The sequence below is a fragment of the Mya arenaria genome, chromosome 8 (assembly GCF_026914265.1).
Source record: "Mya arenaria isolate MELC-2E11 chromosome 8, ASM2691426v1".
In the NCBI taxonomy this organism is placed as follows: Eukaryota; Metazoa; Mollusca; class Bivalvia; order Myida; family Myidae; genus Mya; species Mya arenaria.
Window position 1 is genome coordinate 60,651,446 of NC_069129.1, and position 17,816 is coordinate 60,669,261.

General features: G+C 34.7%; 1 protein-coding gene across 2 annotated transcripts; it reads left to right on the plus strand.

The window, feature by feature from the left end:
* Positions 1 to 2,030: 2,030 nt before the first annotated feature.
* LOC128243848 (programmed cell death protein 6-like) lies at positions 2,031 to 12,677 on the plus strand. Of its 2 annotated transcripts, none has more exons than XM_052961828.1 (6): positions 2,031 to 2,139; positions 2,321 to 2,382; positions 3,737 to 3,781; positions 4,366 to 4,524; positions 5,176 to 5,285; positions 11,073 to 12,677. In XM_052961828.1, exons 1-6 carry the CDS (start codon positions 2,042 to 2,044, stop codon positions 11,172 to 11,174), a joined length of 576 nt encoding a protein of 191 aa, XP_052817788.1. In that variant the 5' UTR covers positions 2,031 to 2,041; the 3' UTR covers positions 11,175 to 12,677. The 2 variants fall into 2 exon arrangements, with proteins under 2 accessions (XP_052817788.1, XP_052817787.1); XM_052961827.1 differs by lacking the exon at positions 5,176 to 5,285 and adding an exon at positions 5,375 to 5,484.
* The last annotated feature ends 5,139 nt before the right edge of the window (positions 12,678 to 17,816 follow it).

Sequence of the window (17,816 nt, forward strand, 5' to 3'; positions counted from 1 at the left end):
CCGTCCTCTACGATGTCCATGATGGTGCATTCGTTGCTCATCGTTGGTGTTGATGTTCTTCCACGCCGTTTTCCTAGTCTCCAATTAGCTAACATTTTCGTGCAGCTAATGTCCTCAATTTGTTGACACAGTACTGTTAAGTCCGAATACAATTTCGTATGTTGTTTAAATGCTTATTCAGAACTTTAATGACTTATACTTAGTAAGTGAACATTTACGGAATATAATTATACACCTGAAGTAATGCCAATTATGATGGTAGGTATGCATTTTACTGAATATGAATTATGTGATATATTTCTTCGAATAAACTTTCTTCTTATTCTTCATGCGCCGTCTTTGTTCAAAACTATGGAATAGTCAAATGTGATTTCATATATTGATGCCCATCGTCGGCGTTACTAGGTCAGTCATCATGCGGCACGCTTTTAAATATGATGAATGGACCTAGCTGTCATCGTTGTTGGCACATTCCACCATGTCTAAGTTTTCCAAGGCTCGTTATGGGTTTGGTCTGGACATATGTCCAAATACACACACTTTTAGAGACGCCTAGAGGATAAGAATAGCTGACTCAATCGGCACCGACAGCTACATAAAGTAGAGTTCAGTTGTCAATTGTCCCGATCATGCACGCGTTCCATTTTGGATATCTTTAAAATCGTACTGGAGACTACCCTTGTTCCGCAATTTATACTGATTAAATCGTTGTTGTTCGATGGCTTTCTTGATGATCTATACATTTATTGTTATAATACGCTTGTAGTAATGCAATGGTTATAATATATTATCATATTTTGTTAAAATATGTGGAAACGATGGGTTTAAAAAAAAGTTTAATGAAGGTTATGTTCTATGTACTACGGGGCATACTGTTATTTAGGAGGAATGATAAAACCATTGCTATGCTCATTTAGAGAAACCTTCACGAAATCCGTTTATGTATATTTCTCCGTCAGAATTTATTTGAAGTAAAAATATGGTCATGGACCTGCTCCTCACTTTACAAATCTGTTGGTACCTACATCGAGTACAATCTCATTTAAGGATAAATGTAATTTGCATGCGAAATTAGTTGTTGGCTTGCTACACATGTGTGCCTAGTTTCATGGGAATGTCTTGAACGTGTTATACTTTATATAGATATAAATTAAAGCTTATGCACGACACCACCACCGCTATCGACGGCGACGATACATACATGGTGTAGGCTTAGTGACGGACATAGGTCCGTGGCTTAATAAAACAGACGAGCTTAAAATTAAATAAGCCAAAAACTCACATCTGGGATGTAAATTTCTAAGTCTGAAATATGCTGGAAAACGCACAAGAGTAAGGGGTTTTCGAGAGCCATCTAAAAAAGTCTTTAGCCGTCATATATCACTCCTAAAGTTCTGAAAGACGTTTAACTGAGTAAATGGTCACTCAGTGTACTCACTATACTGGTTCAACCGATGACAGTTGTATCCCGTGTATCGTTGCTTTACACCGAACACGTTAAAGAACCAAGATATATAGCTTCGCCAAGAGCGAGGGTATCGCACTCGGATCTCTTGTATCTCACTCTGTTTCTTTCAATGTCTGGATATGACTGCGAATTGTTGTCACTTGTATCTCATGTCACCAATGGCATTTAAACGCAATTTAAGTCGTGATGTCGTCATCGCGGGGTCAAGCCATATCATGCAGCCATTGGGCACGGTCAGACCTTGATAAAGTCAAATAAACAAAAAACAATTGTTACATTTGGTATATTTTTAGTAGGGTGGACGGTGGCGGTTCTATGACTTGGTATGGCGTATGCGCGTAATCTGACCTGCTTTAATTAAGTTTATCAATCAATACTTATAAAGCATATTATTTAACTTGAATCTACAAAAAAACGTTGTTAACCTTGTCCCTGGTCATTTTTATAAAAAAATATAATATTTGTTTCCAGGATATGAAAGGGAGCGAATGTATTTAGAAACGAAAGTCAATGATTACGAAACTACAATTTTAATTCGGATAACGTCTATATTTATCGCAGTTAGAAAGCAAAATGGCGTACTACGGACAGCAACAACAAGGCTACGGGCAACAAGGGCCGCCCAATCCGGGACAGCAGGACCAAAACTTTCTGTGGACTGTTTTTCAAAGGTGTAAAGCATTGTTTCAACTTATGGCAAATTTTTACTTTAAATCGTAAATGAAATTTAAGGAATAATGACGAAAAAGCTGTTGGTTTGTGAACACAAAATTTCGAAATACTATTTTAGGAAAATGGGACTGATGAATCATCTGAAACACCGTTTAAATCTCATATGTTTTAATATTGCAGAGTTGATAAGGACAGGAGTGGGCAGATTTCAGCACATGAGCTTGGTCAGGCTCTGAGTAATGGTGGGTAATAAGGGGTTGGCCATTTTCAATATTGATTATTCAAATTTATTGAATTGTTTTCAAGTTATAACAAACAATTTGAAGATGTCATTACAAATTATCTAGCATGTGAATAATGACATTTTGAGTAAAAGCAAAACATTCTCATCTTTATTATGCTGACAATATAAAGCACAGAAAATATGAATAAATAATATAATTAACAGAAAGAAAGTACATGTTTATGTCAGTGCATTCAAACTTAATATCCAGTGCATTGTTATTTAGAATAGTTACATATCTATAATCTGCAAAGAAAAAGAACACACATGTTCACTTAAAACCATAAATAACTATTCTGTGGACATTGCAATGAAAAACATGGCATCTTCATATACCATACATAACTTTTCTTAAGTGGTTATTATTGTTGGGAGTGTTTTTTTGTATTGCATTATGTCTGAGGTAAAAGACTTCTGGAAACCATGCCTTGGTACGTGCTTTCAAGAAATGTTAACATTGCCAGGGATAATGATTCTTTCTAATTTTCTGTTGTATGGAAATGTTTTGGGGCCATCCTATATTCATACATGCCATATTTTCTGGAGACCATTCAGGGGGATTTGTTCAGAAAGGCTGAAAATTCAGGGGGATTTGGGTCATATTCAGGGGGATTTTTTAGCAGGTTTTATGCACCAGTCAATTGTAACCACGCCCCCCCCAGGTCCGGGGGTATACCGGGGAAATGGGCCGTGTTTTACCTTTCAGGTGGCCCCACAGTGCCGGGTGAATGCAGTGGTTTTGTCTTTGCTTTAAATATAGCAGGGAATGGGCCTTACCTAGGGTCCCTGGGGTGCGGGGGCATTTGTCGGGGATTTTACCATCTATTCGTTCCTGCAGGGTGGGGTTTTTAGCCGGGGTTGGCTTGACCGAAAGTCAAAGTCCCAGCTAATAGCCCACCTGGGGGAGGGCGTGGTTACAATTGACTGGTGCATAAGTTTGCGATATTTCAGTAAAATATTCTGTTAAAAAGATTTAGTTATTACTAAGTATGTTGTCCGAATCATCATATATAATATAACATGATTTACATCGTTTAAAGCTTCATGACTTCACAGAAATGCATCTTGAAATATTTTTTGATTTATTTGGTGAAAATAGAAGCAGTTGCTTTAAATATGAAGTAGTTTTAACTGTTTTTTGTGCTTTCTAAATCTTAGGTGCGGAATATCTTATCTGGAGAATGAACCATCAGTATGGAGTGGCCTGTAAACAAACTGAAAAAAATGCCCTGTTAAGATGTAAAGTAGACTTTTATATTTTTTTGTTACTTTTATTTTACATATTTACTAGCAAATTTCTAAACCTATTTCAGGAACATGGACTCCATTTAATCCAGAAACAGTGAGATTGATGATAGGTATTTATATTTTTCGTTATAGTGCAATATGAGTTTAAAACTTAAAAGCAGAAACATTTATTACTGTGAAATACATTCAGGCCTAAAAAAAAATACATTTGGTTCGGGTTACCCGACCCTACCTACGGAATAGGCGCCGACCCTACCGTTTTTATAGTCAGTTTGAAAAAAAAAATGAAAAACTAAAAAAAAATAAAAAAAAATAATGTTTTTCTTTTTTTTGGTGCTTTTCAATATGTAGTATAAACCTTAAATGCTTATATAGACGATAACTTTAACACCATTCTCCAATGATGAAAATGACATTCTTATATAAAGTCTAATAAAAAAAATTAAAAAAAAGCCTACCTACCCTACCTATTTTTGGAAAGGATGTAACCCTTACCAAACAAATTTTTTTTTTAGGCCCTCATGTAAAAGAAAATCCGCTGAAATACAATTTGTGATACCACCGAAACTTCAGATGAGGATTTATAAAATTAAAAGTAAAAACTATCAGTTAACATCAATGAATTTGATATATGTGCCTTTACTATCATCACATCTGTTCAATAATCATTTTATTCATACTCCAATGCTTCCAGGAATGTTTGACCGTGACAATTCGGGCTCCATCAACTTCCAGGAGTTTTCCGCGCTGTGGAAGTATGTGACAGACTGGCAGAACTGTTTCCGTAGTTACGACCGCGACAACTCTGGATCCATCGACAGAAATGAGCTTAAAACAGCATTAACTAGTTTTGGTATCAGTAATTTTCTTTATACCGGTACTAATATTTAGACTTTTTACAGTTAAAGGCCCGTTTGGGATGATAATGCCCTACTGTGCATCTCCTGTTAATAGCACTGGTGTAACAGTAGGGGCCATTTCCTGTGTATTTGTTTATTGGGTTGATACTTCAGAGTAAATAATCTCATTGTCTCACTTATACATATAATCAATATGCATGGCTAATGTATTTATTAATTAAACCTAGTGGAAATAAATAATTAAAAAATGAGAGTGATAAGTTTTTAGATAGTTATATAACATATATATTATATTAAATCCATTTTAAATGCATGGTCACCATCGTTATATCATAATTGTGAAGCATCTTGGTCATATTAATGGGTTATTATATATAATATTACTCTTATTCTTATTCAGAGGCATTGTAATAAAAATATTATTTTCATTTGAAAACAACAACAACTAAAAGACAAGATGTATTGTCCATTTCTGTAATAACAACTTCACAGCTGGACACTCAGATCCAAGATTTCTGTTAAAAGTCATTGTAGTAGAAACTATCATCAGGCCATCATAAATGTTACAATATATACAAATATTATATTTTCATACAGATAATACATGTGAATTGACACCATACCTGAATGGGTTTTGTTTACAGGTTACAGATTATCAGACCGGTTTTATGAGGTTCTAGTTCGGAAATTTGACCGACAAGGGCGCGGGACGGTAGCCTTTGATGATTTTATACAGTGTTGTTTGGTATTGCAGGTAACGAGGTCATGTGTGTCATTCATCACTAACATGTTTGCCAGTTTAAACAGCGTTTGAGTTTGCTTAAGTTGCCACCTTATTTTCAGGCTATCGTTTGTCTGACCGTTTCTACGATATACTGGTCAAGAAGTTTGACCGGCAAGGTCGTGGAACGGTGGCGTTTGATGACTTTATCCAATGTTGCGCTGTTATTCAGGTAGATTTTTGCAAATGGCACAGATACAAACAAAAAAGCATCCTCAGTCACATTTATGCATGCTATATATAGTTATGAGGTGGTATTCATAAAACTTAAAATAGTCATTTCTTAATGAAGGTTAATTTCTTAACCTTTTCATAGTCATTTTCAAAGTATGTATAAGTGATATTAACTTCAGAGTATTTATGTTTGATGCATTCATTAAAATTAATATATTCCAGATATAATTAAGCTATTACATGATACATTTGTATGATAAGAGAGAAACTTAATTTAAACCAGAAAACTAACTTAAGTTAGGAATGACTGAACTTGAAGGCGTTTTATGAATACAGCCACGGTGTTGGTTTTGCACTGCTTGTTCAAACAGAAATGAGTCAGAAGTAAGATCTAGTTATCAGAATATATGCTTGCTTTAAAGCTGCACTTTCACAGATTTAACGGTGTTTTTTTATTTTTTGTCTTGGAACGAGCTAATTTTTGCGAAAATCCATGGAAACCAGTTTTATAAGACTGCTGACAAAAAATTAGATCACAGATTTTTATATTTAAGTTCAAAAATTGATGTTTTATGCATTTTTCTTAAACCGTAAGTAACGGTTTAAGCCTTAAAACATTAATTTTCAAACGGAAATATGAAGATCTGAGATCTGATATTTTGTCAGCAATCTCATATCATTGGTTTGCAGATATTTACGCAAAAATTTGCTCTCTCCAAGACAAAAAATGAAAAAGTTGTAAAAATGGTAAATCTGTGAGAGTGCAGCTTTAATGGAATCATAATCTTAATTTGACAGCTAATGACTAATGACTCATTATTGGAACAATATTAATCTTGAAAAACTGTAACATGTCTATATCAGTATATGCAAATATTTATAGCTAAAGATGATATATGCAAAAGGTATATATAATCTGTGATGATAATGTGCTAGACATAGAATATCATGTTTAAGGTTCAATGTTTGTAAAAGATTTTATGTCTGTAAAGTTTATACTGAGCCAAATCTTCGGATAAAATAAAATATGTTTTTGCAGTGGTCGGAATTAGCACAAGCCCGCAAGCCCTGCACTGATAAAATGACACCCGGGCTTGCTCAAATTCTGAATTTTATATAGCAGGTCTTGTTCAAAAATATGATTCCATGCAATAGTATCAGAATTCGGGCTTGTTCATCCAAAAGTCTAATTTCGATGACTGTTTTTGTTGCCTATTCGTCAACAAATTTTCTTACTTATTAAATAGCAAATGCATCCATTTCTGCATTATTTTTTTTGCTTTAAAGCATGTCATAGATTTTTGCTTTATAAAAATACCGGTAGCTTTAAGACTCAATTTTATACCTAACCTGTCAAGACCGATATTCAATTGGAAATTTATCCGTTCATCAAGATAAATGTAACATTCCTTTTTCAATTTTCTTTATTGAAAATAAGTTTTAGCCACACCAAATTGAATTCTATGTTATTGGATTTCCTGCATGTTATTCTTCAAAATATTATTTTTTTCCTAATTTGCCCGCATTATTAGAAGTATATCAAAATTTAGTTTTCGAAGCGGCATTTTTCGGTCTAATTGATCACAAATTGTCTAGTGTTTTGTAATGAATAATCAATTAGCCGTACATTTTTCTCTGTCGAAAAACTTAGGGAAAGAAATTCATTAAAGCTGCACTCTCACAGATTGACAGTTTCAACTTTATTTTTAATTGTTGTCTCAGAATCAGCTGATTTGCAAGATAAGAAAAAATCTCAAGTATTTTGAAAACTGCAGAAACTGTGTTAGTAAAATATCAATTTTCGAACATAAATACATGTGTATAAAAAACAGCGATCTGATCTTTTGTCATCATGGTTTCCAGACATTTTTGTGAAAAATAGTTTAATGCAAGAACAAAAGTTGTCAAAACAGTCAGTCTGCTTCGGTTATGTTTATCTCAAAACTTTTTACATACTCAAAATGTGCAGATCATTCAAGTTCATTCATGGCTAGACTGACGATAATTTTCAAGAAGTCTCTTAATTTTCACGACGATTAAAGAAATTTGATTGATCAAAATGCACATGTACATGAATGATTTGAAAACCAATATATACACAATTCATTATCAGAATTGGAAACATAAATATTGGCTTGCTTTGATAGCTGAATGAGCATAACAAGTTGATTAGTAACCTGTTGGAATTCATCTTTGTCTTGTATATTGATATTCATTTCATGATTTTTTGCTTTCATTTAAGCCAGGAATCAGCTTTTATTCAGAAATAAATAATGACATTGTGGAAACATTTCTTTTTGATGTTCATGATGTGGCATTTGTTCCATGTTTATACAGAAAATCCCTCGTGCTTCATTTTTTTTCTGAAAAAATCTGATGACCTTGAAATCAATTTGTTATGGCCTTACTTAAAAAAACTTAAACATGGTTTTATCAAACACATTCACAGAATACTTGAGTTCAAAATGGTTGCAACTCAAATAAAATTCAATTATCTCATAATACGTATTGATAATCAAATTAATAAAATAGCAAACCCTTTGATGCAAAAAGTTTGCATTTTTAAATGCAGTGAAGATTATGAAGTTTATTATGCCCCTCTTCAAAGAAGAGGGCTATATTGCTTTGCACATGTCGGTCAGTCAGTTCGGCGATCCCATGGCCCTCAAACTTGACATCTAGGCTGGGCAGTGACCAGTAGATGTCCCTTAAGATTTTGAGCTCAAAGGTCAAGGTCACAGTAACCTTGAATGCGAATAGCTTGTGCGAAAATTACTACATGATGGGTTGAGTTTTGGTCCTCAAACTTAATGTGGAGGGTGGGTGTGACCAGTAGATGACCCCTATTGATTTTGAGGTCATCAGGTCCAAAGGTCACTGTGACATCAACACAAAAAGCTTCTCTGATTGATAACTGAAGAGTGCCTAGCCCTCTTCATTCTTACCACATTGGTATGGCATCATTCTTACCTACTATCCTCACACTCTGAATGGTCATACTCTTAAAACTGCCTCACAGGCAACTAATGTCAATGACAAATCATCTGTCATTTTGGTCCATGCATATTTCATTCAATTGTCCAAATATTCCTGACAACATTGCACTAAGGGGGGTGTTATGATTTACAAACATCTCTTGTTTTTACTGCAGTGTCAGACTGTGAGATGCAAATTGGTTTTATGTTCTGTTTATAGGTAGATGCTTGAAGCATTCATTGTGTTGTTGCTTTCTGACAGACAGGTGTAAATTACGGTATAACAGAACAGAACAGAACAGAACAGAACAGAATGTTTACTTAATCATATATAGGTCATCAAACACAAAAACAAATATAAACATTAAATATTGCATGCATGATTGAACAAAATGAATAATTTTGCAATATTATTTGCTATCAAGTTATACAATATTGTGAAAAAAACAAGGTTATTTAAAAAGAAGTGTATTTGAAAAGGTCTTTATTATGTATTATATATTCAAGTTTCTTATATTAAAAGCTTTGGTACAGAAAATAGCTCATCTTATAAACAGTCATGTTTATTATTAGAATTAAGCAATGATTTTAAATTTCTAAATTACTAAATTATAAAATCTAACAATTTCCAATGGCAATGCTGCATAGAGACTGGCTATCATTTATTGTCTTGGTGGTGTTGGCTTGAATCCTGTTTTTAGCTCGACTATTCGAAAAATAAGGAGAGCTATACTACTCACCATAGTGTCAGCGTAGACGTCACACTCAGTATATACATCATTTATTTCATTGAATATGTATTTCCAACTATCCAATATACTTAATTAATGAAGTTAGATAACACTTTTTTGAATACAATGCAAATTATGGGCTTTTATTATTTGACTTAGAAATTCTAGTTAAGGTTTTACATGTTAGCACACATAGGTTAATATCTCAGCAACTACTTGATGTATTGCATTGAGACTTTATATAATGGAACTCAACCACCCAACCTACTTGAATAACCAAGTTAGATAACACTATTTTGCAAACATTGGCCCTTTATTGGACTTAGAAATTCTGGCTAAAATTTTGTATGTAACCACATTTATGTTAATATCTCAGCAAATACATCATGTATTGCATTGAAATCTAATCTAATTTTACAGTGATCCATGCATGTTTCACCAAAACTTTTCAATCCTTGCACAGAAAAGCGGCGGAATAGTCGAGCGCACTGTCTCTGTGACAGCTCTTGTTTCCATTATAGTAATATTATTCATTGATTGTACTTTGTATGCTTGGTGTTGTTGGTCTGAAGCCTGTTTTTCTAGTGTAGTAATATAATTATTGCCTGTACATCATACCGTATTCACCACTCTTTCTTTGCTGTAAGTGACACAAGGATATGTTGACTCAAAGTCCAGGTGTATTTGTTTGTCCAAGGTTATCAGATGGCTAGCAAATCTCTCCATTGCTGTTACAGTTGTGAATATTTATATTCCGCTGGTTCGTAATCATGTCAATTGTATGGCAGGTAGTGATGAAACGATTATCGAGTACAATCGATAAATCGTCGCTGACAATGCTATGTCGGTGACAATCGATAGCAGTTGTCCAAAATCGATGTCGCTAATGTTACTTCCAGTAACTACGTATTTTTTGTTATGCGGTAAAAGTATAGAAAATGTCATTTTCTCTTTCCATTTAAATTATCGTGCTAATACTATTTACAAAGAATGTATTCCTAAATGATATTATGAGCTTTCGATTATTGTTTGATGGTAAATCGAAATACTTGGTCTGATTCGATTATCGATAGCAATTGAAGTCCGATTTTCAAACACTAATGGCAGGGAAGCACCTTTTGCGTTCTCATTAAATCAAATGTTAATTTTTTGTAGAATAAATTATTGCCTCTGTTGCATTAAACAGTGGTAGAATGAGACATACAGTATGATCTTTTTTTGCAACAACAAGGTCTGCATTAGAGAGGAAATGGTATTGATTTATTGACAGTTCTTACAAAGATGTTGACTTTATTAAATTGTCTGGGGCTTTTTAAAAGATAAACCCTTGGCTTACATGCTCCTAACAAAGTACAGAGGTATTATTATTAAGCCATATCCCCTGGGCCAACTGAGAGAAAGCCATGTAGTCGAGCATTGACATCCACTGACATTTCTGATCAGCTGGGTCTTATCAAGAAAACAAAGCAAATTAATAGAGAAAGTAATCTATTTACAGAATTTCTTGTGAAATGTTATTTACGGTTTTCATTAATGTTGGAATGAATATTTTTGTTCAACTGTTATAGTTTTGTTTGCATTTGATTGCACATGTAAATCAATTGAAATAAACTGCTACCGTATATTGTGGTTTATACTTGTATCATTGGACTACTTTGTTTTTCATTTTAACTGTAGTTTCTATGAGTAAGGTCAATGAACTTACTTTGTTTCTTATCTTCAATCATAGTTGGTTTTTGAATTTTACCCCAGTACTAAATAACCGAATGAAATGAAAAATATCTCTCAAGTCTTTCTAATATATGGTTCAATGTAGGCAATATTTTTGCCAATCTGTATATTGTATATCCAGTCACTATATGACCTGTCTTACCTTTCAGACGCTGACCGGTGCATTCAGAAATCATGACACGGATCAGGACGGATGGGTTACCATCTCCTACGAACAGTTTATGACCCTTGTTTTCAGCTTGAAAAGCTAAAACTGAGAACAGAAAAGTGTCTATTCCTTTTTACTCTTCAGAGCCCATATTCTTTAATGTCTTGAGGCAGAGGTATTAGTTTTAATTGTTAAATGACTACAAGAGGAATAGTTTTTGTGAAAATTGCTATATAAGTTACTACAGACAGCGTAAAATTATTGACTATTTGTTTAGGAGAAAGATTAATAACAAATGAATGTTTTTTTGCAACATCAAAAGTTTGCATTTCTGACACGAGAGTCTAAACTCTTTCTCAAAGCATTACCTTTTATATGGGACCAGAGTGCTTGATCAACACATAACCTGAAATCAAAACAATTAGAAGTGCTAGGTTTTCCCTTTTGTTGCCAAAGTCTGCATCTGAATTTATTTGTTCTGCTGAACACAGTATTTAACACAAAACAAGTAGTTATGGCACTAAATGTTTAACTTAGTGAGGATATATTTTATCATGATTTAATGAAACAAAACTCTACAGCATGATGAAGTGAAAGTGTGAATTCAATGGTTAGTATTCATCCATATTTGTAAATAATAATGTTTTGTCATGATTTAACAAAATAATATCTACAGAATGTGACCTTAATGATTAGTTTCATCGATATTCGTAAATGAAATAGTTTTGTCGTGATTTAACAAAATAATATCTACAGAATGTGAACTCAATGGTTAGTCTTTTCGATATGTCTTCTTTTCCTGATTGTAGAGTCATGTATTAATAATGATTTTAATTATTATTCGTTGTTATGAAAGTTATGTGTTATTGTAACGTTGTAATCTTGAAATTTAACAATGAAACCATACATGTAAATGCTTTTCCTCGTACTTCTGATGTTTGTGTAGTTTCTTCTCCTTTTCCCAGTCCTTCATAATTACATGTAATGTTGAGTTATCTGTTGATTTGCATTCTCAAGGCAGGATATTTACCAAGATACAAGATACAAGAATCTTTATTTAAAGTCGAGTATGTGTTAACAAGAAACTTTAGCTCAATGAGCTATTTTCCGACATAAATGACCAAGATACAAGAATCTTTACTTTCATACATTTGTTTGATGCATTTTATCTTCGTTATATATTAATTTATCTTCGTTATATAGTTCTAGATACAATCCCTACATTTCCAAACCTGTTTTCAAATTTTACCAGTTTTCTAACATTTTTACGTGAAAGACAGTGAATCAAAATTGGATTTAAGAAATGAGCTATTTGAAAATAATGGATAACTGACATATTGTAAGAAGCTTGCATCACATGTGGTTTCATTCCTGCTCTTTTTTAAACATTTGTTTATGTTTTGATGTTTACCTGCATGCATTGTCATTGGTTATGTTTTGCGCTTTGTTAATGAGTACATATGTACAGTCTAAGCCGTAGATGAGAACATTTGTGTTTCCATTCCTACCATATGCCAACATTATTTACGCAGAGAACGGTCTTGCTGTGGTCATTCTATTATCTTCATTTGTATGATTATTTATAGCAATAAAGTTCTTATATTTAGTTACTCTTATTATGTAGTGTCAAATGATGGACTGCTTTGAACATATAAATAGTTTCATACAATTATGCTCTGTAAATATTTAGGAATTGTTGCTTTTTCGAGAAACAACTTTATTTCATTGCCGAATTATGCCCCTTGGTGAGCAGATGAACGATCGAGCGGGGACTTTTTGTCCGTGTGTGTAACTTTTGTCTAAAAACATGAAACAGATGTGTTGTAGATTCACTTCGGTAATCATTAACGAAGGTCGTCAACATATGGCGTTGTTGTTGTTGTTGAGTTTATAAAGGTCTGCCCGCGCCCTATAGTGGCTGCACTATGGCTTGACCCCGTCACAGTGTGACTGAAACGTGTTTTTGATATCAAAGGGGGAGTTTTATTCCCACCGTTTTGTGGGATATTATCCTTATGAGTAATTTTGAACTCAAATGCCGCGGGCCCTACGATGAATCACATCAAGAGTGGTCCCACAGCTCTGAACATATGGCGGTGGTGTGTAATTATTTATACCCGCACTCGGGCCTCGCCCATTCGTGAGAGCTCCGACATTGTTAAGCCATTTCAGGTTTCGGGAGCATAGTGCACAGACATAATGTAACCCTGGTTAGAGCTACCCTGGTTCTTTAACGTGCAGCAGTGTATGGCACTGTCACACAGGACACCCATTTAACATCCCTCCCGGAAGACGAATAGTAGTGTGGCGGGGAATCGAACCTGCGACCCCTGGAATGAAGTGTGTTACTACGGATCCGCCACTATAATGTTTGGCAGAGCACAGTCATGGTTTTTGTCGAAGGTTTTAGCTATTACTTAATTGGGTAAAAAGTTAACGATGGCTTTTTAGGAGATAACATATATACTTGACGGAATAGTGTTGTTGAACCGTATTTTCACACATACGAATTCGTCACCTGTGTGAAAAATCGTACATAATCTTCACACATGTGACAAATACATAAGAATGTGTCACAAGAAGGTATTGTGAAAAAATCGAGTTCTCTTCGCCACCTCTTAGTACCAACAATATTTTCACAACCCGTCATTTATTAGCTACCGAGGGTCATTTAATCAATACATATTTTTTCCAGCAGCCGTAACTTTGAATATTTGCTGGCAAGTGTAGCCTCACTCCTGGATTTCATGTTTGTACCGCGTTTATAATGACAGAAGTTATGGCCTTTAAATAATCAGAATACAGTTTTGATGGTATTGTGATAGGAACAGGAGCAGGACTTTTCAACCCCTATTTTAAATACGATTCAACCCATACGTGTTTGGACTTTTCAACCCCTAGTTGAAATATTTTGATAGCCATATTTAAGACTTCAACTCCTGTATAAAAGACTTTCCAACCCCTATTATTTTTTGTCAGCAAGATGTCGTCTTTTTCATTGATCTTTTTGCAAGAAACTTGACAAATTAACAAATTGTTATTGAAATACAATTAAACATTTGTTTGTCAAAGCAATTTAAGCGAACTAGAGATATAATTCATTTATTAGATTTATTTGATATATTTATTTGAATATATACATCAATCTGCCAGTACAATTTAATGTCAAGAGACCTGACTGAAATGTTAAAATAAGCACGATTGTCACACTAATCCATCACTGCTGACACGAATACCGAATTTACCCAATCCAGGGATTTTTATGGATTCTCATCCGAAATTTCAGAGTGGTGTTGGTGCGAGTGGGCGTTTGCTTTACATCAAAAACTTGTACAGTTTTCAAATAACTTTCCAAAATCTCAATAAAAGCCATGAAGCATGGGCTTTTGGACATGGGCGGGCGCGGATGATAATATTGATAGAAATATGTGGCGCAATTCTCTTTAACTCCATTGCCGATGGAGGATTTTGTAACAACGGCAGAATCGTTGTTTTCTTATATCGTTCAATGTTTTTCCGACTCTTCTTTTAATCGACACGGCTTATTTTTTCTTACACACCGGATAGCCATTTCCGGGGAACTTAGCCATGCTGTAAAATCTAACGCGCCAATTCGTATTCCTTTTATTGAATGGTATATGAAGAGTACATTATGTCAGATAAATAATGCGCAGTTACATTATTATGCAATATTTTTAATATTTTATTTATTTTAACAGGCATCTAAAATAACTACGCGTCATGACGCCAATAAACAACGTTGCACGCGCGTTTTGGTAAAATTGTACTTAAATGTGTTTTCTACGTTAATCTTTCAATAAACTCTTAATTTTGCGCATGCAAGAAAACTAACAATCATGTTTTGCCAATCTGGATCTTAAAAATCGACTCTGCGGCACGCTGCATGGCAGGGTACTCGGCAAGCCATGTTACCGGGTTTTGCGCATACCATCGGGTTGGATTTTTTCTATCTGGACCGTAAATGGACCCCTCCCCCCCATTTTTTGACCTTTGTTGAAATTATCCTTTAAAATATCATGCCGTCAAATTCGAAGACAGTCTCGATTCATGCAATAATATACTTAAATAATCATCTGAAAAAATACTGTCCGAGTTAAAAACTGTCAATGCCAGGTAACATGGTCTCATACAAAGGTGCTCTGTGACCTTGTCCGTTCAGCTTCGTATCTGAATCCTGCACTCGATACGTTTTCATGTTATGGTTTACATTTGTGCCAAGTCATTCTATAATATATCTATGCACGGCAAAGATATGCTTTAGACAAAATCAACACCTTCATAGTTTTTATTTCGATCAAAGTTCAAAGTACACTGTGCTCTTTACGTTTGAGCTTTGGACCTTGGTTGTGCCCAGACACTTACTTTAGGTGGTCAACACTTGTGTATTATTACTTGAAAATCGGTCCATGCATCATAAAGTGACACTCTTATTCAGACGGACGGACGGATGTTATCGAGCAATCCTATAAACCAAAAGCAACAATGATCTGCCATTCAATAAGACCACTTCATTCTTTGTCAAACCGATTTCAAGATAGTGAATGTTAAAGGATTTCAAGTTTATGATACTTGTGACCTTGACCTTTGACAACATGACTCTCTCGTTTAAACTTTATTTATTTTACGACGATTGCGAAGAAAAGTATACAAACTAGTAACGAGGAAGTCACCCTCGTTGGCACAATGTTGTCTTGTGTTGAGGGGGAACCCGGAGAAAACCCAATAGCGAGTGCTCTAATCACTGGCTCCTTTAACCAACATGGAACTTCTACTACAAATTGAAAACAATCACCTTGTGAATGATAAAATATTAGTGTCAAAAGATTATTTAGATATTAAATGTTAAAAAATGACATTTTTTCACCCCATGTGACATTGACCTTTGATCCAATGACACTAAAACTTTCATTTGGCAGCCAATCAATATGTTTTATCATCCTGTGAAATATTAGGGCTCCATCAAACAGCGCAGGACAACATGCCCCCTATATCTGGTAGGACAAAAACGTTGTTTGGAATAGGTTACGTTTTCGTATGAACATGTTTTATAGATGTTTTCTCCCTTTTTTTGACGGTGAAATTTATGTTTTTGCTTTGAGGAAAGGGGTGGGGGGGGGGGGAGGTAATGTATTGAACTAAATTCGTATGCGCGAAAATTATGGTTCAGCAGAGCATGTCCATTTTCAAATTTTAAAGGATATTTTTGCACCCACATACGGAGTTCTCGATACGGTATGGAAGTTGTTGAATAGACTGAGTCTGGCGAACACAAGGATAATATCGAACACGGTTACAAGGTGAATTTGGCAATGAACTTTTGTGCGTGTGCAAACACAGTCAAAGTGCAATCATGAGAATTGCTTGCTGTGAAGAAATAAAACATTGTTGGTAATAACGCTTTTTTCTCTCGGTAGACGAATCCATTTTTTCATCTGGCACGTTGTAATAATCCCTATAAATATCTCAAAGCACAATATAAACACAGCCTTGCAGACAAAACTAATATATCTCGAGATCTATGATTAAGTTCACAAGATCTGACATGTTGATTGATGTAGAACCCGGTATTTATTTGATCCATTCACGCCTTCTGTTCAGGCAAATGGCAAATCTTTAATAAGAAGTTCACCAATTTTGTCGAGTGTGAGGTTGGTAAGATTGTAAGCTTTTCAATTGCCTTTTTTCGATCTGTAAGAAATACCTATATATGTTAAATGAATTGCTTTTTAAAAAAACAAGGGTCCTTTAAGCATGCTTGTGGTCTGCATCTCACCTCAGGATTTTCATAACCCCTGGGTAAAACAAAATATTTGAAATTTCAACATCAGGAGTAGCGAGTAAATTGGCTTGTCGCCCCGTGGTCACTTCAAAATAAGGTGACCAAAAACAAGACTATATTGTATCATTAAATAGAAGCACATGATTGCATTGCCCGATGGATCTACTAAAAAATCACGCCAAATCGACAAGTTGCGGTAATTGCTTTCGCAACTGGAAATAAAGTTGAAAAAGATAAGTGCCAATGTGTGTATACTACGTGATAAATTACGTCATAAATGCTACGTCGGAAGGCAACATTTTGCTTTGAATGAAGGCTTTCAACAAAGATAACTTCCTATTTCTTCACCATTTTAAATGACACATAGCGCAGTCTACAACGCTTACGGAGCCCTGCCTTTGGGCTTACCAGAATTTGATCGAGAGTTTAGTTTCTTAAAACACTTCTTTTCACAATACGGCCGTCTGACGGAGCACTATCAAAACATTATTTTGGAAAAATGTTTGTCGAAGTGTTTGATGAAACTAATCACCTTATAAAACTCCGGTAATACAAAGAAGACGGGGTTCTTTAAGCGGCATAGACAGTCCTTTGTTTTATTTTAAATGGTGTAATAAAAGAAAAGTTAACTTTGATTTAAGTCTTCATTTTAAGCAAAATGTTGCCTTCTGACGTAGCATTTATGACGCAATTTATCACGTGGTATACACACACTGGGCATGGACACCTTTCAGTCTGGGGAATCTTAAATATAAGCAGTCGACTGTCGATGACCTGAGACCAACGCGTATTGTGCTGTTATATCAGCGAGTTATTCTTAAATCAATGCTATGGTTCGGGTGAACTAAAATATAATGCTTTTGTGTAACGATCAATGACCTAAACATACTCGGGGTTGTGAAACACGGTCGGGACAAGGTGAAAACGTGTTCTCGAGATATTTTA